The sequence below is a fragment of the Drosophila pseudoobscura genome, chromosome 4 (genome assembly GCF_009870125.1).
Source record: "Drosophila pseudoobscura strain MV-25-SWS-2005 chromosome 4, UCI_Dpse_MV25, whole genome shotgun sequence".
NCBI classification, from domain to species: domain Eukaryota; kingdom Metazoa; phylum Arthropoda; class Insecta; order Diptera; family Drosophilidae; genus Drosophila; species Drosophila pseudoobscura.
In genome coordinates this window covers 29,968,996-29,994,952 of record NC_046681.1, presented here as the reverse complement: position 1 = coordinate 29,994,952, position 25,957 = coordinate 29,968,996, and the positions used below count along the sequence as shown (strand labels likewise).

Below are 25,957 nucleotides of genomic sequence, written 5' to 3'. Positions count from 1 at the left end.
TCCAGCACTGCCTGCTTTCGTTTCCTCTGTGGCATGCCCCATTCCCTTTCCCATTCCTGTTCCATGCCCCGCAGCCACTGCTAACTGCGGTCCAGCCGGGCAGCATTTAATTACCTAGGAGAAAAAACGTGGAAACGGATCTCCTGGTGAGGGGGAAGGAAGGAGATGGGGATGGGGATGGGGATGGGTATGGGTGCCAGGTCGCCGAGAAGTAAAGGAAAAGCAAAGGAAAGGAAAGGCAAAACAAAGGCATAACCTAATTTTCTCAAATTTCCCAAGCAGCAAAACCTGGAAGAGGACAGCGGAGTGTGTCAGAAAGGGATGCTGCTGGAGAGGCACAGGGGGAGTGTGGCTGTCGGTTAGAAATTCCAACAAAATGAGATTCGAGATTGGGCTGGAATCGCTGGGAGCTTTGGTTCGAAAAATCACTGTACGAGTAACAGGGTGTTTCAGGTGCTACAAATGCAAATGCATAAATTAATATTCAGCAGAACAGAAGCACATGAGATGGCAGAAGGAGAATTGAAAGATGGTATGTCAGAAGAGAACTTCGAATATGAGACTTTAAGCAAAAGTGATTGAGCAAAATTGAAGGTCAGGAAAGGATAAGGGAAAGTCATATGGGACGAATGTACCCATACAAATAATGATCATAGGAATATAAAGACTAACTTTGTAAGGAGAAGAGTTCGAAAAGAATGCTAACGAACATATATAACGTACAAAAGTATAAACTAAGATTGATTAAGAGAATATAAAAGGTAGAGACTAGACGGGACAAAAGCACAAGTTAACGAGAAGATTATCCATTTGCAAAAGAGTATTAAAGAAAGAATAATTATTTCAGAAATTATTATGATCAGCAAGAAAAAGGGAAGAATGGTAAGAACAGAAGGTCTGCTAAAGACTTAAATTTAAAGATCTTGAGAAGAATACTTGCATGTGAAGACGATTTGGAGATAGAGGCTGAGTGTAAGGGATACAAAGTACAAGAAGAGTAAAAGCGAGTCTCTACCTCAGCTTTCTTTATTCCTCGATTCCCTCCCCACCATTACACACATACAGATACAAATACACGCGCACCCACACACACAAATATCTGCATTATGCCCATGTACACCACGCGTAACAGCAGCAACAACACCAACAACAATTACAACAATTACAACAATAACAACGAACGCACAACAACAATGACAACAGAATAGAGCCTGGCAGCAGAATCAGAAGCAGCAGCAGGAGGAGTGGCAGCAGGAGCAGCACCAACAAACAATGATTTTCATGGTACGTAAAATTAATTAGGGCACTGAGACAAAAATCCTCAAATTTCAATTGAGCCGCTGCCGCCAGTCAATGTCAATGCGCGAGAGTGAGACAGATACATAGATACAGGGAAAGGGGAGGGGGAGGAGGCAGAGGCGGAGGTGACTGATAGAGAAAGGGAGCTCAGAAGATATGCAATGAAAACAAGTCGAAGGCGAAGAAGAAGCCCAACTAAAAATACCAAAAAGCGGTAGGGAGAAAGGGAGCACGAGCTGAGGGAGGGTAGAGTAGAGTGGAGTGGAGTGGTAAAGTGGATGCTGCTGGGGAAACATAATTACTCTGCATTTGTATGTGTCCGCTGTCGGCGTGGCGTCTTTGGATGTGGTGTGTATGAGAGTGTGCGTAGGCTGAATTGAGGCTTCGCGTTTTCTACAGTCAGTCGTTTCTGATATTTCAGAAGCGAAACTTGCTCTCCAACTGCTTTTGGAGGTTGTGTTCCTGGTGGGGATTTTATGAAGACCCTTTCTTTAAACTGTTCCAAGTGTTACACTGCTTCTTTCTAAACTGCTTTGTAGGCTGGTGGAACCTGCTTCTTCCGCATGTCAATGCAAGCAGACGCTGGCATAGCTGCTCGTGTTTCCTGTCTTCTTTCACCACTCTCCCGCCGACTTCTATGTACTTACTTGGCTGCTAGTATATAGCAGTATATATTGCTATGTATGTATATCCGCCTGTGCGTGTGTGTTAGGTTGGTGTGTGTTATCAGCACAACAGCAATTACAGCAACAACAACTGTCGCCTTCAGCCTTCAGCTTCGTCCTTAAATTCAGCCTACGCATTAGCTCCAGCTTCAACTTCATCCTCATCGCATCAGCAGCAGCATCAAAGCTCAAGGCGGAGGAGGCAACAGCGAAGGCAAAGGCAACGGCGCCGGCAATGGAAGAGGCAAAATGTTGTCGCATTTTTTGTTTCGGCTAATACATAATTACAAATACATTTAATCCTGAAGGTTTTTTAATTGTTCGCTTTGGGTTAAGTAAAGGGTTGAGGAGAGGGCAGGCAGAGTGAAGAGTGCTTTCAGGAAGGACAGGGAGACAGAGAGGCAGCAGCAGGCGATGTTGTGATTGACACTTAACGTGAAGCTGAAAGTGGAAAGTCATGAATGGGTGGCAGATGGGTTGGCATCTGATGAGGGATATCCAGAGGAGGGGTAGAAGGTGCTGTCTCGAATGCACTGGAGTAACTGCCTTCATTAAATTAATTAGAAAATTTTGTAGAACGAAACGTTTTGACCGAAGTTTTTGGAAAAGTTTTCAGTTTAATTGATGGTCAGAATTTTATTTAATTTTTGTATTATTGAAAATGGTTTCTGCGTTTCTTTGGTATTTTGTAGTTTTTGGAGTGCATTTTCCAGGCACAAGACATACAATGCAAATCTGCTAGATTGAAGAGCTTTTAAGTTTAAAGAACATCTTTAAAATATCACTCATAAGCAAATAGAATATAAGTTTAAACTTACATTCTTTCATAATAAACCAAAATGTCCTAGATAGCAATCCATAAATCTTTAAAATTACAATTAACTTCAGAGTTAACCAAGTCTCACCGAGTATTGTTACAATCCATTCCGCCAACGAGGAAAAAGGCTGGCACTTTATTAGAAAACCGTAGAAACTGTTTGGAAAAAAAGAACGATGATGAAGAGGGGCAAACCGAAGAAGATGGTGGAGAAACAGAGGTGGGAATAGAAGTAAAAGGCATCTGACAAGATAAAACCTCAAACCTCAAAGAGAATTTTCGGCGCTCCTCGAAAACCGAAGGGCATGAGAAGGGGACAAAAAAAGGAGAAGGCTGAGGCCGCAGCTCGGAAACCTAACCTCAGTTCTCCCCTAACCCTCCCCCTGACCCACGAAAAGCAAGAACTTTAAACTAACGCACCGCAACAGAGCACACACACACAGACAGGCACTCATTGCTATGCACTGAAAGGCATGGCACTGAGGAGAAGAGTAGGCATAGGATAGGCAGAACAAGCAGTAGAAGAAGCAGAGAACAAGCAGTAAAAGAAGCAGGACGCGACCCACATTGATGAAGGCGACCAAAAGTATAGGAGTACGTATAGCACGGGGAAGAGACGTTTTCCCTTTTCGTTTTTCTTGCATTCAAAGAGGAAGCACCAAAAACGAAACTACGCACTTTGGCCAAAAAGCAAGAGGCCTGCAACACAAACAAGACGGGAAGAAGTGAGGGGAAGGAAACGGGGAAAACCAAGCTGTTATATACCAAAACTCCCTGTGCTATATACCACATAGAACCCCACCAAAAACAACAACGCAGCCAACGTCACTCACATTGCCGCAGCCCATAATACGCCAGAAAATGTGCCTGGCCCACACACTGAGAGAAATATCTCCACTCTTGTTGCTCTCCAATGTACAGGTCCATCCGGGAGAGACGGGAGAGAGTCAAGAACTATCCGCTTAAATATGCTCTCCGGAGAAAAATCCAAGAAAACACAAGAAGCATCCACAATTACGCACTCTATAAAGGCAGAATGCATACGCATATCGTATTACATTTTGTCACTGTATATTCCCCAATACCCATTCTCCATTCGTTCCTCTTCTTCTTCACTTTCCTCCACCACCTTACACCGTCCTTATACATCCTCCCAATCCCCCCACACGCACTCTTCCATCCAACCGCTGCACACGCACAAAAGCGCCAAAATTACAAACGCAGCGAGTGGTCGACTTGGGCGTCGCTGCTAATGGGTGTGCGAGGAAGGTGGCATCCGAAGGAAGGGTGTGGAGTGGAGTGGAGCTGGCTGCCACTTCTCCTCTTCGTCTTCTTCTGCTTCTTCTTCGGCTTCTTGCCCATAAAGGACTGCAGTAAATTCGTCCTCCCACATACCACATCCCCGCACGCACACACAAAAATATAGCCTGCCTCGCCCTTGGCCGCCAACAAAGTTGTATATAGGCGCCGGCGCACGCACATCTGGCCATGTATTCGTTAGAATATATACAAGTATATAAAAGCTGCAGCCGAAAAAAATACACACGCACACCCACCCACAATTGGAAGAGCTGGGAGGGAAAACTCCAAGCCCAAACCCTGGTACCCGTGTCAAAGTCATCCTCCTTCTGCCCCAACCCAACGTCCACTCAAATGAAAATAAACGCCCTGCATTTATTTGTCTTTGCCTTTTGCTTTTCGTTTTTCTTTACTTTTCTATACTTTCCCTTTCCATTTGGTTTTTCTTTTAGTTTGTTTTGCTTTTCGATTTTGGCAGCGTATTTTCTTGAACGTCCTTGATCCTTGCAACGCACAGCCATAATAAAAGCCAGCTAGAAGCAGCAGCAGCAGCAGAAGCCGAAGAGTGGCGCCTGCTGGTCGTCTTCCCACACAGAGAGAAAGTCAGAGAGGGAGGCAGAGAGAGAGAGAGAGCGAGATAGCAGAATATCACGGACAAGGGACACGGGCAGGCAGGGACTCAGACCAGAGCCCGCGCCGGCATGACGCCTTATCAGTTGTAAAAACAAAACCGGAAGCCCACACAGGAAGTCGTAAGTCGCAGCCCGAGAGCGAGTGAGCAAGCTGCAGCCACAGAGAGAGAGAGAGGGAGAGAGAGCAGAGAGACGACGACGTCGTCGAACTTTCAGGGTGAAAGTGAAAGTTGAAGGCAAAGGACAAGGCGACAGTCAGTGGAAAGTGAAAGTTCTGCGAGAGACAGGCAGCGAGTGAGTGAGAGAAAACGCAGGCGCAGCACCAGAAATAGTTATAAACAATGCAGAAAAGGGAGAGAGAGCGCAGCTACAGGGAGAGAGAGTAACAAAAGAGAGCAGCATAGAGAGCAAGAGAGAAAGAAGAAGTGAGAGGAAAGTTTGTCAAAGTTGCAGTTGTCTCAAGAAAACTTGGTTACGCGAAGCTTTTTACGCTTCATTTTTAATGGCCGCAATGTCCTTGGATACTTGCAGGGGATAAACTGGGGGTGGAGGTGAAACAAGGGTGGGGGTAGGCAAGAAGAAAAGGAAGCAGTGGCAGCTCAGTCAGCGCCAGCCGCGCCACCGACTGCGACTGCGACTGCGACGCGTTAACTTCGTGCGGCTTGCATTTACTTTCACTTTCAGGAGCAACCCCAGGGCGAAGGACCTCACCCCTCTTCCAACGTTCCCTCTTTGCCACCCGGCACCCCTCCGTTTCCACAACCATCCTCCTCTACCCACCCCCGCCCCCATGTCAGGCTGCTTGCATATAATGTACATGGATTCCCTTTCTTGTTGTTGGAGAAACTTTTGCCCCAGAGCTTTTGCATTTTTTCTTTTTTGGGGATGTGGGTGGATGGGCGGGTGGCCATGGGCGGTGCGTGGGGTTTATTTCTTGAAAGTTTATTTTTGACAGAGTTTTATGTGCCTGGCGGGCAGGCACAGGACACTGCAGCGGCAGCAGCAGCAGCAGCAGCAACAGCAACAGCAGGACACACGCCGAGGGAGGCCCCAATGAAAATGACAAAATAATGTAATTTGGACTGTTAGATTTATGCGTGCTGCGCCTCCACAAAAGGACGCCTCCGTCCCCCATTGCCATATCTTCCTGCCTATCTCCCTCTCTCTCTGTCCAGATATGTGCGTGCGTGTAGTGTCCTGCAACCTGAAGAAGAAGGAAAACGCAACGTAGTCGTTTCCTTTATGCTGCTCCTGCTGTTGACGCTTCCTCTTCCCCCCAGGATGCTGGCTAGCTTCCTGCTGCGCGTGCTTTGGCTCGGGCTCGTTTTTTGTTCGTTTTAAGCCGCTTGGCCGAATTTAGGGCAGGTTTCACTCCCGCTTAAACCCAAAATAAAAACGAAATCCGTCTTCTGCTCCTCGGAGGAATTTTCTTTCTGTTTTTTCCTGTGTGTTGGCTGAAGGCGGGACGAGAGTTGTTGACAAACTTTCAAGCGCCGGAGGGATAGAGGAAATATGAGGCAGAGTGCAGAAGATTGTTAGAGGGAGGATGAGTTGCACTGGGGATGGCAAGGATTAAATAGGTAAACATTCCAACAAAATATATCAAGAAAGCGTACTATGTACATATGTATATTGCCATCAAACTTATAATCAATCGGTATTTGATTGCAGAATTCTATGTAGCTTAAGCTTAAGGAACTCAAAATACCATTCAAAATGGAGCTGCTTTAAAATAGGTCCTGTTAAATATGGCCCCCGTTGTCTTAATATGCCTGAGATAGATTTACCTAGAAGGCAATCATTTAAACCTCTAAGATGCATTGGATTGTGTGCGTTAAGCTTCGCTACGAGTATCATAGTTTTTAGTCTCCATAAGACTTAGGATAGAGCCTATATTTTCGGTGTATACTCGGAGGCAGATTTGAATATATCTTTGGCCGCTGGAAATACAAAAAGCAAACAGAGAAGGGCCATTGTCATGGTCACCTAATCCGGCTGGCGAAATGGCCCGACTTGAGCTGGCCTCGATCCGGCCAGGGGCCAAGAGAGTCCTTGGCGAGGAAAAATAAATTCAAATGCAAAACTCGGGCGCCAGTGGCGAAAGCAGGAGGAAGGAAGCACACGAAGGAGCAGATAAATGACTACCAGCTGTGTTAAAGTTGGGGGTGGGGCCAAGATACTAATGCACATGCCACAGCAGCGCGGCTGCTCCGCCTCGCTCTCCCCCTTTGGTCGCTGATGATGCACAGATGATTCCTGTTCATTTAATTTTCATTTTTGTTCCAGAAGTAAATGGGTGAATCCGGAAGCCGGAATGGAAAGGGTGAGAAGGATGCTCTCACGAAGGATGGAGAGGGCGGAGTGGGATCCTGTAGAACAAACCTCGTTGCGCCTACATCGTCTCGACTCTGTCGACTGTCTGTCTTTCGACAGGGGGGCCTCAAAACTTTTGCCTGCCACGCACAATTTTCCACTTTCAACTTTCCCAACCGAACTGAGGAAGGATGCGGGGTGGTGGGGGCTGTGCGTGCGTTCGAGTGAGGGGGTTGCTTGAAGCGGGGGTGGGTGGGCTGAGCTTTATGCTTGGTTGATGTTGCGATAAGCAGCCAACGTCGCTGCTGCTTCTGCTGCTGCTTTTGTTGTTGCTGCCGCAGCCGCAACGCTGCACACGCCACATAGAACTTGTGGCCAGGGGCGGGGGAGTGCTGTAGTGGGTGGGTGGTGGCGCCTAGGCCCTAAGGCAGGGTTGAAACATAGTCGGTTGCTGCTGCTGCTTCTGCTGCTTTGTTGTTGTAGTTGGCGCCAGTTTCCCATGTAAAAGTTGCTGAAAAGTGTAACGCAGTCGAGGCTCGGCAGAGTTTTCCCGGAATGGTGGATGCGGTGGATGAGGGGGAAAGAGAAGGTTGGAGGCAATCTGTTGGCGGGGGTGGGCGGCTGCTGTTGCCATGTCGCCTACGCGGCATAGTTTTAACTTTCCTTTCGCACGCACTGCCAAGCGAAGGATACCAGGACTTTCCGATGGAATAGTGCGAGTGAACAGCCGTTAATATCAAAAGAAATCAGAAGGGTCTCTAATAAAACTATAGAAACAGAGAAGGGACAAAGTTGTTGAAATGAATCTGTGCTAAGAAACTTTAAAGAATTCTTTTCAATTCCATATGACATCAGGCTTCAGGCAGACTGCATGCAACAATGTAAATCTGGATAAATTATAACCTACATAAGTATATATGTACATATATTGAACATCGATCGATTATGTATTGAAAATTCCAACTAACGACTGAACAAAATTCCATTCAAAATCATAAGAGTGTTCCCCTGTCGTTGCTATCCGTACATTTAATTTGCAGCTGTTTTTGTTTTTGCCAAAAATTCACGCACTTTTCCGGGCTTTCCCCCTTTTTTCCATCCATGTGATGGTATGAGTGCCACCCTGTGACTGTGTGTGTGTGTTTGTGTGCCAAGCAAGTACATAGAGGCGCCTTTATGTGCTCAGATTTCCTTCCGCTGGAAATAGACGAGTAACCACGACCAGAACGAGAACCGGGACCAGGACGCTTTCACTTTCACTTGCCACCTACAGGGCGCAATGCGAGGCAGACATGTCGGGGGTGGCAGCAAACTTTCGACATCAAAAAGAACTACTTTCGATAATCACAGGGCTGGCGCCAAAGGAATTACATTTTTGCGGGGCTACCGGCTGCGGGAGGAAGTTTTCTTCTTCCCTGCTATTCACTGGGCCATGCCCTCAATTTCAGGCGCTTTTTTCGGTTTTAAATTTGGGCATCTCCTACTTTTGTGCGCATAACATAACAAATTCGCTTTTATACTGCCCAAAGTTTCGCTACAGCTATTTTTTATGCAATCTTTTATTGGCATTTTATGCGTTCGTGGATTCTGATGAGATCAGCGGAGGAAAGGGGAGAAAATGGAGACCGTCCAGCGATTTGAAAATCGAGAATAATATTTCAGGAAATTCGCTTATTAATTAAGCTAAGCGAAACCACCCCAAACAGCCTCCCTCCCATGCCCAACATCAAACAGAATCGTATCAATGACATCATTGCCGCCGCCGTGGAAATGGGAAATGCAATGGGAAAATGTGTAAAAGTTTGGCGTTGGTTAAAGTTGGAGGCTGCCTCCGGGATGGGTTTTTGGTGGTGGCGGAGCACAACCGGTTCACCATAGAAACCCCTTTTGTCCAGGAAAAGCTAGGCTGATGCAGTTGCTAATTTGAAAGAAAAAGAGTTTTCATTTAGTCATGGGGGTAGTTGCTCAGCAAAAGCCATCTCACCTTACCGGAGTGCGGAGATGTGGGGGTTGAAAGGGTTAGTTAGCAACTGTATAGGTAAATTGTATGCAATATATAGTTTACACACACTCTTAGCCTACGAGATTTTCCACACTTCCCAGATCTCTAAATATTATATAGAACATAAAACAGTTTTTTCAAAATTCAAATTACTCAACAGTTGCCCAACTGCGGACCACTCTGAACGCCAATCTGTTTGTCAGCTGACAGAAGCTTGTTGGTAGGAAACGAAATTCTGCAATGTCGTCAAAATGACATAAAAAAGGAAGAAGGACGTTGGCCAGGGATGTGCCGGGGTGCCGAGGGGGCGGTGCTGGTGCAGCCGAACAAAAAATTCCCAGGAAAACCGATGCTAATCCCTTCAATGATGATGAATTCAACTCTTTAATTTCTGAAATCGTGGGCAAGGTGCAGACCAAGGCGGGAAACAACTCAACATCCGCTGAAACATCGCATCAACGGAACAAGTTGTGAGAAGAAAGGAAGCCAGTGGTTCAAGCACCCAAACAGGACACGCACAAAGTCGAGAGAACGTACGTCCCAGATTTCTAAGATTTTTTTAGCCACAAATTTAATTCAATTTCATACAAATGGTAATAAAAAATATAAAAAAATGTTAAATCTCACCCTTACAGATAGAACGAGAGAGCAGCTGACACTTGAGCACTCTTTTGGTTGTGGGTTAAGGTTCACAAACTCATATTTGTCAATCGGCATATCGATAGTTCGCCCGATAACATCACTAGTGCACCTTTTATTTACTTAATTTACATTATTTTCGAAAATGTTGAAAAACATTTTAAATAAATCGAGGCAGGTGTGGACTCCACTGGCACGTGGTCTGTCGAAGACCAACACCCAGAGCAATGTAGCCGCAGAGTCCGCAGCTGCTACCAACATTACAAAGCCGGCACTGATATTGCCTCAAGATTATGCCGACTATGCGCCACTAAACAGGAATGCCCCACGCCAGGCATGGATAGAGAATATCGATGCAGTGGCCGAGCGCAAAATGGGTCTGATTGAGCTCCATCCGGATGTGTTTGCGGCACAGCCGCGTGTGGACGTCATTCAGGAGAACATCGAATGGCAGCGAAAATATCGTTATGTAAGTTTGGCCCATGCCAAGACGCGGGCGGAGGTGCGTGGCGGCGGAAGAAAGCCGTGGCCCCAGAAAGGCATGGGTCGTGCTCGGCATGGCTCCATACGTTCACCTTTGTTCAAAGGTGGTGGCGTCATCCATGGTCCCCGTTCGCCCACCACACATTTCTATATGCTGCCCTTCTACAAGCGCGTGATGGGACTGACCTCAACGTTGAGCGTGAAGCTGGCCCAGGATGACCTGCACGTCATTGAGAATGTAGACATTCCCACCAGAGATGCCCAATTCATCAAAGATCTGATAGCGGAGCGCAATTGGGGACCATCAGTCTTGATTGTGGACAAGTGAGTGGTGAGCATGAACTTCGAGACAAATGCAATCTAATGTTTGCTTATATATCAGAGAATACATGTTCCCCGAAAACATCTGCTATGCCACCGACGACCTGGGCTATGTGAATCTGATGCCAGCATTTGGTCTGAATGTCTACTCTATGCTGAAGCACGATACGTTGGTCCTGACTGTGGATGCCATCAAGCATTTGGAACAGCGTCTGCTATATCAACAGCATCGGACTGATGCCACCAGCAAGGGCGGCAAATTCAAGCTAGATCAAGTCTAAATGTCTTATTATAGTCGTTTATTTGTAATTTAACTATTTTTGATGCCAGAAAATGCATTGTTAGCTGCGATTTATTGTTGAGCTTGCTTTGGGGCGGCACTCACAGATACCCGTACGGCCGTGACCAGCGGATCTTGGTCCTTCTCCGATATGAGGATTTGACAGGCTCCCTGCAAGAGTTCACCAAGTTTCGGTGCAAACATGCGCAGGAATCCGCGCTCCGAGTTGCTGTGATTGCAGAGCAGCACGGTGGTACCATTGTGATTGAATTCCAGCAGTTCGTGATGTGACATTTCGCCCGTGATGATGGTATCAGCCTGGATGCCCCGCAAAAGGGAGCCTCCCGATCCCGCACAGATGCCCACAGTGCGCACAAGTGTCTTTGAATCATGTCCCACGGCCAGGGCCACGTGCACATCGTTCTCGATATGATGCTGCAGTGCCTCAACCAACTGAGAAATTGTCATATTCGTCTCGATCAACCTTCCCGAGCCGGTGCCAGGTTCGGTGCACCCGAACTCGGGTATCAACGGCCGAATGCTTTTAATGGTCACGGACTGGGCCAACCAATCGTTGACGCCACCAGTTTTCTTATCCCACGACGTATGGGGCGAATACAGGGCTATGGAATTGGCCAAACAGGCAGCCACCACCCGCTCCTTCCAGTTGGACTTGGTAATTCTTGTCAGGGGTTTGAAGATTGGCGGATGATAGCTAATGATCATCTCCACCTGCTTTTCCACAGCCTCCTTCATTACGGGCTCGGTGAGATCGTTGGTCAGGAGTATCTTTTTCACATCTCTCTCATTGTGCGGCTCGATCAGAAGTCCCACGTTATCCCACTTTTCGGCCAGCGAAAGCGGGGCAAAGTTTTCGAGTTCCTTGACAACAGCAGTTAATTTGCGACCACTGGAGCTGCTCATTTTTCTTAAGCTAGTTACACCCCGTAACATATGAATTTTGAAATTTTTGAGAAATAAATAAAATATTCGCCCGGTGTTTTTTTGTCACAGAATGTCACATGGGAAACATTACCTAACACTAGTATTTCTGGCGGTAATTTAAAGAGAGAAACAATATATTTCATTCATATAAGATAAATTTAAAGTGAACAAAACTCTGGTATGCATATTATAGTTTTTGTTTACACAGGGAATATCTCACTTCCAATTGAAGAAAAATAAAAAAATGCGTAAAATAACATATGGATAACCAACAAAAATGAATTCTGCAATTTAGCTCTGCCGTGTTTTTTCCCGACGGGAAAATTTTAGAGCAGTTTAGGTAAATCGTTTTTAGGGAAGAGTAGAATTTACTAACAGGGCTATTTTCCGCGGCTTAACTCAAGTTGCTCACCTGTTTAAATGGAGGTTTTTTAATGGTGGATTCAGTGGGTTAAGGTCAACTTATTGTCCGTTGAACAACACTGGCAATCCTAATAAATATAACTAAAAAAAGTCAAGCTACCGAAGAAATCGCGTCGCAAAGAAAAAACGCGGAGCACCACTGAACGCACGGCGGATGAAAAATATAGAATCGCGCATGCAGAAAACTGTTCTGCAAATATTGTTTGATCAGACATTAACATTCACGTATTATTGCATAAAACTCGCTTAATTAGCAAATGAGTTGAATTTGTGCATTTTACTTATAACACCCATGCAAAACGTAGCTAAATCGTGCGTAAAATCAGAGTGGAACAGCAATTAAGCTACAAGGTAGTGGGCGACATAGTGGAATGTTTAAAATAATATTAATGTTTTAAAGCTGCCATTTTGAAAAGAAATCACTGAGAATGTGTGAATGCAAATGAAAAACAAAGAATAGGATATAAAAAGTGACGAAGATAAAGAGAGAGGCTGTGCGGAGAAAATAGATCTCCAGAAGTGGCAGTGTGTGAGTGCGTGTGAAACAAAAGCAGATGGAAAGTGCAAAATGGAAACATAAATATATGCACAAAGACTTAATGGAATAGTTCCCCAATGAATCGCACGGGTTTTTTGTTGCTCAGCTTTGTTGTCAGCAATACACATGTATAATTTATAAATTGCTTTAATCTACAAATTGCTGTTATTGCGTTTTCACTTGCGCCCCCCATCTACGTTTGTTTCACTCGCACCCATGCCATGGCACATTAAAGCTCGAAAGCGCAGTTACGTGAGCTTGCGAGAGTGTCAACTTATGCCAGTGTGTGTGCGCGAAAGAGAGGCAGAGCGATAGAGAGACTAAAGAGAGAGCTTGCGATTAAAACTGAGCTCAAAAGCAAAGTTCAACTTAGTAAATTTCCACAACTCAAACTAATTATTTTGCAGAAGAACTAAACAACAAAAAACCCAACCCCCACTTAAACAAACTTTTAATAAAACGACAGTGAAGTGCCGGAGAGTAAAACATTCAAGAAACAACTGGCAACGCAACAAGTACAAGTACATACTCGCGCCGCGCAGAATAGAAAGCCCAGAAGCAGAACCAAACCGAACCGAACCGCAACGAGAGCAGAGCCGAGCCGAGCAGAGCAGCGCTGAAACCAAAGGCAAAGAAAATTAAGTAAAGCAAAGCCCTAGAAAGCTCGAAAATGTGGAACCAAACAACAGAGGCAGCACAAGCAACAGCCGCAGCAGCAACAAGTGATAATAGCAAGGAGGTGGCCAGTGCAGAGGAGTGTGGATGTGCTGCCAACTCATTTGATAACAGTAAACATCCAAAATCCTCATTTGGCGGCAAAATCAACGAGAAGACGGAGCAAAGGAGCGACAACGACGACGACAACGCCATTAACAAGCAAAAAGAATTTGCAGCACAAAGCGAAACAAGTGATTCTGGTTTTATATCTGGACCGCAATCATCGCAGATCTTTAGCGAGGAGATTATCAGCGAGCACGACACCGCAACCGACACCGAATCCAAGCCCAAGACCGCACCCGCCTTCGAGTCATCGCAGAAAACCAGTCAGGCTCCCGATCAAAAGCAAGTCTCTTCCGTGGTCCTTGATTCGGGCATCATTGACGAGGTCGAAACCGAGGAGGAGGACAACGACGAACAGGAGCAACAGAATCCAACATCCTCCCAGGCTGGCATCAAGCAACAGCCGGCCGCCACTGAACAAATGCGCCTCAAACACAACACAGACGCCGGAATACCACAATGGACAGTCCAAAGCAATCTGGCCGGACGTGGCGAGGTCCTCAACAATCTGGGCACCAGCACCTCCATTTCGGGCCGCAGCAAAGCCATTAGTAGCGATAACAAACCCACGAATGCAGCAGCCTCAGCATCTGCCTCTGGATCGGCTAATCTGAACAACAGCAGCATCAATATCATCAACGCCTGGGAGCAGTTCTATCAGCAGAATGACGACGGCGACACGTAAGTATTTCCGTTGAGAATTTCCCGAAAAATCGCATCGAGACGACTTGACCACCAACTGTGGGGGAGAGTTTCATGAATCACATTAAAGACAATGAGAGACTGGGACTCGGTCTGGGACTGGGAAGAAACGCGACTTCAGACGCGCACTGACACATGTGTGTGACTGATTCGGGGGTTTTCCTGGTATGTGGGCAGGTATCATCATCATCAACAACAACAAAACTGGTTTTTGGGCAAGTGTTTCTTTCCTTGCCTTTTGGGTTTTCTGGGTTTTTACTCACGCACGAGACATGACAGACAACAAGTGTTCGAATGAAAGCCACAAAGAAAGAAACGGCGGAAGGAAGCAAAAGGGAGGGCCAGACCAGACCTCAGGTAAATAAACTCTGACTGATCGTTTGTTTTTGCTTCTCTGTGTGTTTCAGACCTCTGCATTTGGCTTGCATATCGGGTTATGTCGATGTGGTGGCCGCTCTCATACGCATGGCGCCGCATCCATGCCTGCTCAATATCCAGAACGATGTGGCACAAACCCCACTGCATTTGGCTGCCCTCACAGCCCAACCGAACATCATGAGGATGCTGCTACTGGCTGGAGCTGAGGTAAATATCAATCTTCTGACATTTTTTGCGGATTAACAGATTAATCAAAAGGAAATAACAATCTCTAGCTATCCCATTAAATCACTAACAAAAGCCTAAGCATACTATCTATCTATCTATCTATCTATCTATTATACAATACTTATAATACCATATCCTACACAGCCTACAGTTCGTGATCGTCATGGAAATACTGCTTTGCACCTATCCTGCATTGCCGGCGAGAAGCAATGTGTTCGTGCCTTGACGGAGAAGTTTGGTGCCACGGAGATCCATGAGGCACATCGCCAGTACGGACATCGTTCGAACGACAAGGCTGTTAGCTCCCTCAGCTATGCCCGTCTACCCGCCGATCTGGAGATACGCAACTACGATGGTAAGTGCCCCTATATTTCGATATATATGTATGTGCATATAGTACGTAGTAAATGGTTTATTTTGAGGCACATTTTCATGAAAATTTTCATGAATCTGTGCCAAAAGAAATGGTATACATATATTCCTAGATATAGTGTAATTTGCTGTCCCGACATCGGCTAGCCACAGTGCGAGACAATGTCTGTCGTCTGTTCGTATAGAATATATGTATCTATACCAAGGAATGTGTATTTGTGTACATATATCTCTGGTTATAGTCTTTGAACAGATGCCAAAAATACATTGTGGCCTCTCGTCTCCACCCTGAACATTTTCCACGGTTTTCGGTAAGACATCCCACCCTCTCATCTCTCACCCCCTGCGTTATTGATTAACGAAAATAAACGAATAGCACACATTTGCCAGGTTCTCAGACGTCAGCAAAATTCACTATTAAAACAAATTATACAAGAAAATGGAAAATGGAAGGAAAAACAAGAAATTCTCTTATATAAGAAATAAGAAAATTGCTGGAAATTATTTCAAATGTAAATTGATTTACTTCAATTTATTGAATCAATTAAGTACAGATCAAACATGGTTTTTGTACTTTTATGGAATTACTTTAAGTTCGTCCAGATTCCGCCGGACTTCATTTCGCATGCATTTTGCGTCAAGGAAATCATTTTGCAGGCGTTTGGCAGCAGGGGCAGGGACGGGGACGGGGCAGGCGTGGCGGCCCATCATTTACATTTCGCATTCGTTCGGTTTCCTTATTTGATTTGGAACAGAAATCGAATTATTGATTTGCGTGAGGTGTGGGGGAGAGAATGAGTATTTATAGAAACAAGACATTGCTAAAGTCCCAGAAATTTGCATGGCACTGGAAACATTGTTAGATATTTATACAATTCTATAGATTGCTCAAAGATTTATTCTTCATTGCACAAGCGAAAAGTGCCAAAGAGAATGCCTAGACTCGAATCTGGCTATTTTTGGCCAAAACCAAGAAGAGTAAAAGTAAAAGTCTTTGTCCCTCTCTTACCACAAAAACTAAAAAAGGTTAATAAACTTGTGTCAGAGGGTACACACGAGTATATTGCAATATCAAAGTTATTTGCTTTTAACCTTTCGTTTGTTTAATCGATTTCCCTGCTGGGAGTCGTGTTCCCTCATACATTTTTGGTTTTTTGTTTTTCGATTTTGCTATAACCTTGCCCAAAAATAAAACCCAACAACAAACCACACACACAAAACAAAAAGAGTGCCAAATGAGTCTGAGTTCGAGTTCGTGAGTGGCAAACATTTTGGTGAACAAACATTATTATACGGTCAGCCTTAAGCAGCAGCAGCAGAAACCGGTTTTTGGGGGCCCCCAGAAACAGCTGCTCTTCTTAGGTACGTGTATACCTATTTATGCTATATACATGTATAACCATTTCGGAGACTGGGACCGAATATAATGTATTTTGGCTAGCCAACGGCCAACGGCAGGCAGCAGGCAGACACAGCCGACCAAAACTATTAAAAACCAAACGAGGCGAGAGAGAGACGAGCAGACATACATACGCTGCCGCCTGAGTATTTCTCTTTTGAAATTTCTGGGTTTTCCCGATCGCCAGTCTACTACTTGCACACAAAACTTTTTGATTTGAAAGCAATTTGAAATATCGGAATCGCGAGAGGGCAGGGCAGAGTTCTGTAAACAGATTCCTCAAATAATATGTACTAAAGAACGGCCTTCCAGCCTTCCTCCCTCCCTAGCCAATTGACGTCAGTCTTTAGGGAATTCACACACGCAAAATGTACCAGAACCGAAGTTCAATTTTTTTGTTCCAGTGCCAGTGCCCCCAAGTCAAAATATAATCCTGTAATTTCCATGAATTTCTGGATACTTCATCAGGCGTAAAATCAGACATTTTTTGTTTTGACAGAGTATTTATTTCTTGGAAACCCAAGCGTAGCGTACCTTCATGAATCTCCCACTGATATTAATAGAATGACTTAATTTAATATTATACCCCCATTTAAAGGGCTTTTTGCTAAATTCCTTTCCATTTAAATGTAGAAACTGATGTTAAAAATAGTGCGAAACATTTGTTGAGTTGGCCGGTTGGCTCATGGCCAAATACGGCACCATAGAGACCTAAAAAGAATCACACAAAAAAACAAAGCCTAAGCAAATAAAAGAATTTTCGATCGATTAGAAAAAATCCGCTTGGTGGAGGAAATTGGGAAAGGTTCGTTATCAATGAAGACCATTTGAACTCTCCTAGCCTCAACCGCAACCTCAAGCTCAAATATTTGTGCTGATTTTCTTGTGGGGAAATCCCAAGTATTTTTGTAATTACGGGGATTATAATCCATTTTGGGGGCCCCTTCATTACCGCTTCGCACTCGCATGCACGCAGGCACGCACGCACGCAACGGGAAAATGGGAAATGGAAATGAAAATGGATTTCGATTATAAATAACCTCACGCAATCGGAGTCCCCCGTAGGACATGTATCTATTAATAGTTGGAGAGCAGAAATCCTTCTGCTGCGAGGCCTCCCCTCTTTCAGACAATGGAATGGAGGGTCCCATCGCAGAATTTCCCCATTTTGGGTAATCGATTGATTGTGTGAATTCGTTATCGAAAAAAAGGAAGAGAGAAGAGGAGCCCACATGCTCGTTCTATACACATACATGTATATGTTTTATTATCTGGATGGTAATTGTGACGTTTCCAAGTACTATACTAGTGTATGCTTATCTGTACGTAAAGAAGCGACTGAATCCCCGGATCGATGGATGAATTTCCAGAATACGCTACTGGGCAGTACATATGTACTGTATCTTTTTTTTGTATTCCCACAAATGCTTGCATGCAGTATAATTTTCCCAAGGGAAATTACCTCTTCGTCCTATGCTTTATTGCATATCTAGCGTTGCAGGGAATTTCAGAACCTCAAGGAATCCCCCCTCCCCCCCCAAGAAATAAGCAGCATTTGCGCCGCATGTGTGGCATGTTGCATTGGGAACAATGCCAATTCCAATTTATGTGTTCGACGCTTCAGTTATCTCTCGAGAGAGCCTAAAGGCTGATTCGTAGGATTTTTGTTAATATACAGATAAAAGTGAAATGCATATATCGATTCATTCAGAGAAATGAAAGTTCGAATCACAAATCTGTTGCTGGGCACTTGAATTCCGTACTTCCCCCGGCAATCGATTGATAAGGCGGCTGTCCAGAGCCAACGCCAAAGCAAACGAGATATGTCCGACCGTCCAGCTGTGTATTCCAGCCGATGTTCGATCGTCAGCAGACATTTGGTAACTGGGAAATCAGTCGTACCGTTATCAGAGCCGACGGCCAGGAAAACCCCATGGTGGTCGTTTATTATGCGATTATACGAGTACGACGCCCCGATTCCGATTCCCATTGCCATTGCCAGTACCTGTTACCATTAAAAAAGAAGATAACTAGCTATCAGCCAAATGGTTTTACCATTTCAATATTCCTTATTTACGATGATCTTGGGCCGCCCCATACCATACCGTATGTGTGTGGAATTAAGTGATCGATATTCGAAAAGCTCGATCCGGTCGTTTGTTCTTTGAACCGTGGAACCGTTGAACGACGAACGACAGTTAGGAATTCGCTATCAGGGCATGACTTGACGGAAGTCGTGGAAAACCAATAATCCTATAAACCTTTGACGTAGCCAGAACAATGGAAATGCCTTTCAAGAAGTCACCTAATGATGGATTGAAACTAATAACTGCCACATCGGAGCTTAATTATCGTCGATTGTGGGGGACTGACTGGACCTTATAACAGAAACAGGAACGCATGAGAAACAAAGAGAAAGATAGTTCGATATACATACATATATGTACATACATATGTAGATACCTATAGCGCCTTACCCGATCCTATCTATAGAACCTGTTTTGTGTCGGGGTGTCGGAGTATTATTTACTTACTTTTGATTCCATGACATTCTATCTATGGCATCTATCTATTACATTAATGAATAACAAATTAGTCAGAGACAGCGCCTGGCCTCTCCCGCTTTGTTGTGCAGCTGCTGGCTGTGGCAGTGGCTGTGGCTGCTGGCTGCAAACGTGTAAAATGATCGTATTTCCGTGGGTAGATCAGATTGATGAATCGGTTTGATCGTATCATTTCCGTCTTATCCGCTTAACTCATTGAAGAAACTGTCTGTTCAGTTTGGTGACCCCTATGGGCGCTCTCTTATGAGAATTAAGATCTATGCTGGACAAGGTTAAATCTCATAAAAAACATCGGAAATGTTTCTCTCCCCCTCTGGTTTTTGCCATTATTTATACTCGTTTATCTTCAATGAATACTCGTAGTTCATATCCAATGAGTAAAATGTACGTTTTTTCCCCCGCTGAAAACATGAGCTCAACAACAAAAAACAAAAACAACGGAAGTTTAAGTATTGCAATATTGAAAGCACTATGAATGATACCACTACTACCTGATGGAAGACCCCTTATACGTTGATCTGATCTCCCTTTCTACTGCTGCCGCACTCCGACATGGATGGCGTAGCACGGGTGACCTCTTGTATGGGAAACCTATGGCGGCTCCGTTGCTCAGGTGGGATTTTCCCCAAAATTCCCCCCATTTGCGGCTTTATTATACCTGGGTTTTGTGTGTGTTTTCTTTTCTTTCGTTTTGCCTGCCACACGTGGCTGACGATCCCCAAGTATTTGCATTCCGCATTCGAATCGGATCGGATCGGATCGGGTCGGATCCATACAAAATGTAGCTCAAAAGAAAGTCAACAACGGTGGCGGTGGCGGATCGCTGACATAACCCACCCGGTGACTGGTGACTGGTGGCTGGAACTGGCTTTGGATCGCCGACTCCCGATCTTCAGTCTTGAGTTGAGTCTTGAGTGCCTTTCCAAACACTTTCATTGCCAAGTCAGTCAGTCAGTCGTTGTCGTCGTTGGAGAGTAACGTCATGGAATGGAAAATCCGTAGCTTTAATTGTGCTAAATTGTGCGCGTTTTTTGTCATTTGTTATAGTCGTTGTTGTCGTTGCCGTTGTCGTTGCCGCTGCCGTTGCCGTTGTTATTTGAGTTGATTCGCTTCATTTGGCGGTCGTCTGGGTCTGGGGTTTTTCACTTGCAATTCAGTTAATTTTCACGTTGGGAAAGTTCGACTTCGACACAAAAATTGGCAAATGGCAAATGGCGCCCAGAAGTCTTTTCGTAAATAAACTACTAATTTGATATTGTCTTTTACCCTCTCCTATCTTTTCTTTTTTTCTGTTCATTTTGTATGCTTTTGTGTGTCTTGTTTGGACAGCTGACTTTTTCGTATATTTGTTGTGGGTTTTTGTGGTGGCCGCCAGGTAATTCCCCTAATGGCCTGGTACCTTCCTTCTTTGGCACGCGTTTGGGGGAAAACTCAAAACCCAGCTGCTAAAATGTTTACTCCACTTTACAATTTCTAATCAAACGTTTGAGGAATTCCCAGAGCACCAATGAATACCAGGCTTATCGATACTTGTCGATACCACATCCTGCCAGGGGATTGAATAATCTTTTATTAGGAATACAAAAATAATACAAATAGTAATAATGACTGGATATTAAGCTTATCGATCCCACCAGGATTGTCACCGGACTGACTGACAGGACTGGCCGATGGCCGTTTCGATCATGGGAATTCCAACATCTAATTGCGTCGCCGAAACAAAAGCGAACAAAAGCGAACATTCCAATAAATGTTTGAATAATCTTTTATTAGGAATAAATTGAATTCCATAAATGTATAATTATGAATCAATGAACCGCCATGATATCCCACACTTGCCCTGAAGGACAAATACATTCGTGCGGAGCAGAGTGGAGTGCAGTGGAGTGGAGGGTTCTACTACTACTGCTACAACAAAACCCGTTGTAGCAACGAGACAAAACAAAAAAAAAAAAAACAAAAAACAAAAAACAGATCCCATCTCAGAGATATGCCTGCTTCAACAATAAGCACAATTAATTAAATTTAAACGAAAGACAACAACAGCCTGCCTGCCAGCAACATCAACATCGTGTTTAATATTTGCGGGCTGTCAATAAATTTATGAACTTTGCGGCGACTTTTTGGCTGACTTATGGAGTACTTTTAACTGCGCCGTTTTTGGGTTTTTCTCACAATATAACAGTTAACATAAGGTCGCCGGTCGCCGGACGCCAACGCCTGTGTAAATAGGCATTAAGTACTGGCCTGGTAGTGACATGAAGTGGGGGTGCAGTGGCATTTTGTGTTCGAGTGCTCGACAAATAGAATTTCCCATGGGGTTTTCTGCGCAGTTCTCAATACGGTTTCATAACGGTTACTAAACGCTCCGCAAACGCTCACCTCACCTCACCAATTCGATTAGCATTGTATTAGCTGATGTCAGGTTTTTCGGTGCCCAATATCTCACAGACTTGTTGGCAGGTTCCCCTCCCAAAATAATGAAAAAATCATGGAACGGATTAAAAATTTTTTATGGTGATTTTTGTGACGCAGCCAAAGCGGCGGTTGCGGGGGAATTCCCAAAACAAAGTTTGAAACAAACTTTTGTGTTTCATATTTCATGTTTTATATACATATGTACATACATATCTGCATGTATGTATACATGTGGCTGTTTGTGTGTCTATTAATAACTACCATATATACCTCCAAGTTGCTATATCTGTAGGTTGGTTGCCTACTACCCATCTTTAATCGTATGCTAACGATTGGCACGTTGCTCGGATCCGAAATCCGAGATCCGAGCAGCTTTGCAACAACAATTGAATTGAGGACTGAGCTCTGTCTTTTACAGCCGCCTGGTCGCCTCATCTCTCTGTATCTCAATCGGCTAGTCTTAGCTGCTTCTCCTTTTAGTTAGTCGAGCTTTGGAACAGCACACACACAGACACACACACACAAAAACTTCATGTTGTCATCGTTTATTTTTAAAGCTTGTGACACAATTGTTGCTTTTGTAAACCTCCCCATCATCGTAGTCGACGAGTCCGAAATAAAACAAAACCAACAAATAAAAAAGAAAGAAAAAACTGGACTGTAGAGTTTTGAGTTTCTTGAGCCGCCGCTGCCGCTTTCTTTACCTCTTTCTCCAGTCGAGAGAGAAAAAACGGTACTGGAAACCTAAAAAGGTACTGGTCTGGCTTTGGTATATGCTATGATCTATTTCTTTTAATCTTTCTTTCTGATAACCTCCTGATTTGATGACTCAAGTTCATGACTAGACCCTGTCGCTATCGCTTCTAGGATTCGACTGACTCATAAATTTGCAACTTTGACTATTACTGCATTTCCCTAAATACTAATCGTAGTCACAGTCAAAGTTTAGAGACTGTGACTGTGTTCTCAAGCAAAAACAAATTCTTTGCGGAAATCTCCGATCTTCCTCCTACAAGTGTTGGCAGGGGGAAGGGGTATTATGCAAATAGGGGGTCCGACCGGCCGACTGCTGTTTGTGTGTGAAAGTCAATCAACAGCACGTGTAGCCAGCCGCAAAAAATAAAAGCAGCAAAACCAGGCAAAGCCAAAAGACTACGTCAACTAATCATAAAGCCATAAAATCAAGCAAAAGCCCAGGCATGGAATACAAACAAAAAACTAAACAATCCGCCTTTATTTTCAACGTTTTTTTTACTACAATAATCTGTATGCGAGACGAGAGACGGACCACAGCGATACCGAGCAGTTAACGGCTCAATTTAAGAATGAGACTCTGATTCGAGTTGCGGGGAAGACAGCAACTGCTGATCAGACGAAAGAAAGGCGTATTTCTAGGTTTATATAGTAGCAATGCAAGGTATAAAGTTTTTTTTTTTTTGTTAATTATCTTTAAGAACTGCCGGAGAATAGAAAAAAAACATGTAAAAAAGGAATTAAAAAAAAAATAAAAACAGATCAAATCCAACACATAATTTTTGATGAAATTTTTCTTGAAAAAAATCAATTTGTCCCCAGCGATACTAAACGACATATAAATAATATTGCATAAATACATAAATCATACATACATTGTATGTACATATATAGTGACTTCACACCGGTCATAAAGTAGAGCCGCGGTCCTTGCCGCAGCAAAGGCTACAGTCTCTGAAAGTGTCTTTTCATAATGTTAAAAGTTCACCAAATAAAGTATTTTCTACATGAGTATCCTTCTGTTCTTTGCCAACTTTTTATTATTATTCTTCTATCTTTTACTCGTATACTTATAAAAGACTGATATTCGGAATCTATTTTAAGTTTAAATGTCAATTAAATTATTTGCAAATTCAGCAATTTATATATTAGTATGTGTATCAGATACTCGTATCTCGTATCTAGTGTGTTCAAACCAATTTGAACTTGAGCAAACTTGTTGCTGAAGCAGAAATCCAAAAAATCCAACTTTGTATAGGTTTTTTTTGTTGGTTTGTTAACTTTAAAGCCAACACTGCTGGGTTTTGTTGTTGATATTGTTATTGTTGTTGTGCTCTGTCTGCTGTGTGTGATTGTGTGTGTTATTGCTGCTGTTTTATTGTGGGAATTTCTTGGGTTTTTCAACGCACACACCCATGCACTCAACACTCGTCAGGCAATCACACATGAACACACACACACACACACACACACAGTAAGAGACATGCGAAGTCAACGCGCGTTGTCATATTGTCTTATATGGCAAAAGCCTCCACTTGGCTGGCACCCTACCCTCCAGCCCACATGGAAACCCCTTCCGTCCAGTGGTCATTGTCGTAATCGAAGCTTTTTTTTGTAGTCGTATTATAAAACGCTACTTGTTTTACAACTGAAAGCGGTTCGTTCGGAGAGTGGGAGCTTTTGGTGGCTCAAAAGCTTTGAGAGTGCAAGAGATCGATCGCATTTCATTCATAAATAAAGCTTTTGTCAGGGCACAGTGGTGCGACACACCAATTGTACGAAATATACAAATTATTTTAAAAAAATTAATAAACTAAATTAAAAGCTAACTCTTGTTTAAATGTAACAATATTTGTAATCAAAGTGTATATCTTTTTTTTGTATTTTAGGCGAACGTTGCGTACATTTGGCTGCCGAAGCAGGTCACATTGACATTTTACGCATTTTGGTATCACATGGAGCGGATATCAACGCTAGGGTAAGTCCATATATATACTCTCTGTTAACAAAGAATATTTCGCCTAATTCTAATATTTTCGGATCATTTGATAGGAGGGTAAATCGGGACGCACACCTCTACACATTGCCATTGAGGGCTGCAACGAGGATTTGGCCAATTTCCTGCTCGACGAGTGCGAGAAACTCAATCTGGAGACGGCCACCTTCTCCGGCCTGACGGCCTACCAGTTCGCGTGCATCATGAACAAATCCCGAATGCAGAATATACTCGAGAAACGCGGCGCCGAGACCGTAACGCCGCCCGATAGTGATTACGATAGTAGCGATATTGAAGATCTAGACGATACGAAGGTGAGCGTGACAGCATAAATTCACAGAAAAATCAAAATAAACTAGAAGATAAGAAAGAAAAATGGACCACCACCAGCTTCCAAAATGTTCAAAAAGATTATATGAAAACAAACATAAGGAAGTGAAAATCCTTTAAGCTGAACTGGTATTCAGTTGAAATAATCCGTTTAGAAACTGTAAAAACTGTTGTCACATTTATGTATTGTTAACCAAAAAAGAAAACAAAACAAAAAGCAATCAATAGAGAAGCAGCATCGATCTAGATAGGGGATCTATGTTTTAGTAGAGCCCATTGAAAGAAGAGAAAAACCCTGCAAAGTATATAAGATAACGATCCAACCAACAAAGTAACGAACAAACACTGCAATAACTTATACTGATATATGCTGATGTCCGTAACCCTTTTGCGTGGCACAACCATGCGGTTATTCTGATAAGCTGTCGTTCTATGTAAACTCTTGATGCTCGTTGCTATAACTCTCTCTCTATCTATCTATCCATCCACCTACTACATCTGCTACTATGTATTCTCGTATGCCTCTGTGTGCGCATGTCAGTGTGTTTGTAATTGTTGTATGTGAGTGTGTGTGTGTGTGTGTAGCGCCTAGATCTAACTCTTTATGGAACCATAAATTCTACTATACCCTAAGTTAGCTAAATCTAATTGATGTTTTCATGTTCTGACTGAAAAAAATAAATATTTTACTCTTAAAAACAAAAAACAAAAAAAAACAACAAATATTCACTTTTTTTTTAAATTATGAAGATGATGAAAGGGGAAAAGGTATGTAATGTAATGTATGTTTACTCCTAATAATTTAGTTTCTTGTTGTTAAATTGTTTGTTGTTTGCTGCTTTTATTGGTTAAAATTGCTTGTTTTTTATTTGGTTAACATAACATAGTCTTCCCAAAAAATATATATTTTCAACTGAAATATGTAATTTAACAATCCTTATATTGTTTATACCCCGTTTTTGTGTACTTGCAGATGTACGATCGTTTTGGTGATCCGCGCTACTTTGTCAGCTACAACGGCGGCAATCCCATGACAGTTGCCTGAGTGCCCCAACCACTTGTACATACCACCCCATAACTTAGCCTAAAAATATACATACATACACATATACGATTAACGCAAAAAACAAAACCCGAATTCCAAAACTTAACAAACTGGTTCAATTGCTGTTCCTGCCTGCCCCTGCCCCTGCCACTGCAAAATTAAGTAAAATGTATGCAATAATCTTTGACACACGTTCTCCCATGCCCCCCAACCGAAGGAATGAATGTAAAGCACACACATAATAGTACTTAAAATGAAAATAAAGCATACAAGGATGCAGAATGTCAGGCATTTTATTTATACATATTTAAACTTAGATTTAATAAAGTATTAGAC

At 43.4% G+C, this 25,957-nt stretch overlaps 3 protein-coding genes across 3 annotated transcripts; 2 read left to right on the top strand and 1 right to left on the bottom strand.

Annotated features, from left to right (window-relative positions):
- Positions 1–9,720: 9,720 nt before the first annotated feature.
- mRpL4 (mitochondrial ribosomal protein L4) lies at positions 9,721–10,821 on the top strand. Its single transcript, XM_001357087.4, has 2 exons — positions 9,721–10,473; positions 10,532–10,821. The coding sequence occupies exons 1-2, from the start codon at positions 9,812–9,814 to the stop codon at positions 10,749–10,751; spliced, it is 882 nt and encodes a 293-aa protein (XP_001357123.2). The 5' UTR covers positions 9,721–9,811; the 3' UTR covers positions 10,752–10,821.
- Positions 10,749–11,791, bottom strand: LOC4817722 (NIF3-like protein 1). Its single transcript, XM_001357088.4, has one exon. It carries the CDS (start codon positions 11,702–11,704, stop codon positions 10,823–10,825), a length of 882 nt encoding a protein of 293 aa, XP_001357124.4. The 5' UTR covers positions 11,705–11,791; the 3' UTR covers positions 10,749–10,822.
- A 343-nt stretch (positions 11,792–12,134) lies between these two features.
- Positions 12,135–25,903, top strand: cact (NF-kappa-B inhibitor cactus). The gene is made up of 7 exons (XM_001357089.4): positions 12,135–12,469; positions 13,064–14,117; positions 14,546–14,723; positions 14,889–15,099; positions 24,140–24,228; positions 24,303–24,560; positions 25,550–25,903. The coding sequence occupies exons 2-7, from the start codon at positions 13,327–13,329 to the stop codon at positions 25,619–25,621; spliced, it is 1,599 nt and encodes a 532-aa protein (XP_001357125.3). The 5' UTR covers positions 12,135–12,469; positions 13,064–13,326; the 3' UTR covers positions 25,622–25,903.
- The last annotated feature ends 54 nt before the right edge of the window (positions 25,904–25,957 follow it).

Bases quoted from the DNA above. Each gene is read 5' to 3' on its own strand.
- LOC4817722 (XM_001357088.4), bottom strand. From the start codon at position 11,704: ATGTTACGGGGTGTAACTAGCTTAAGAAAAATGAGCAGCTCCAGTGGT.
- mRpL4 (XM_001357087.4), top strand. From the start codon at position 9,812: ATGTTGAAAAACATTTTAAATAAATCGAGGCAGGTGTGGACTCCACTG. The intron at 10,474-10,531 runs GTGAGTGGTGAG...CTTATATATCAG, and splicing joins TCAGTCTTGATTGTGGACAA to AGAATACATGTTCCCCGAAA.
- cact (XM_001357089.4), top strand. From the start codon at position 13,327: ATGTGGAACCAAACAACAGAGGCAGCACAAGCAACAGCCGCAGCAGCA. The intron at 15,100-24,139 runs GTAAGTGCCCCT...TTTGTATTTTAG, and splicing joins GGAGATACGCAACTACGATG to GCGAACGTTGCGTACATTTG. The intron at 24,561-25,549 runs GTGAGCGTGACA...GTGTACTTGCAG, and splicing joins AAGATCTAGACGATACGAAG to ATGTACGATCGTTTTGGTGA.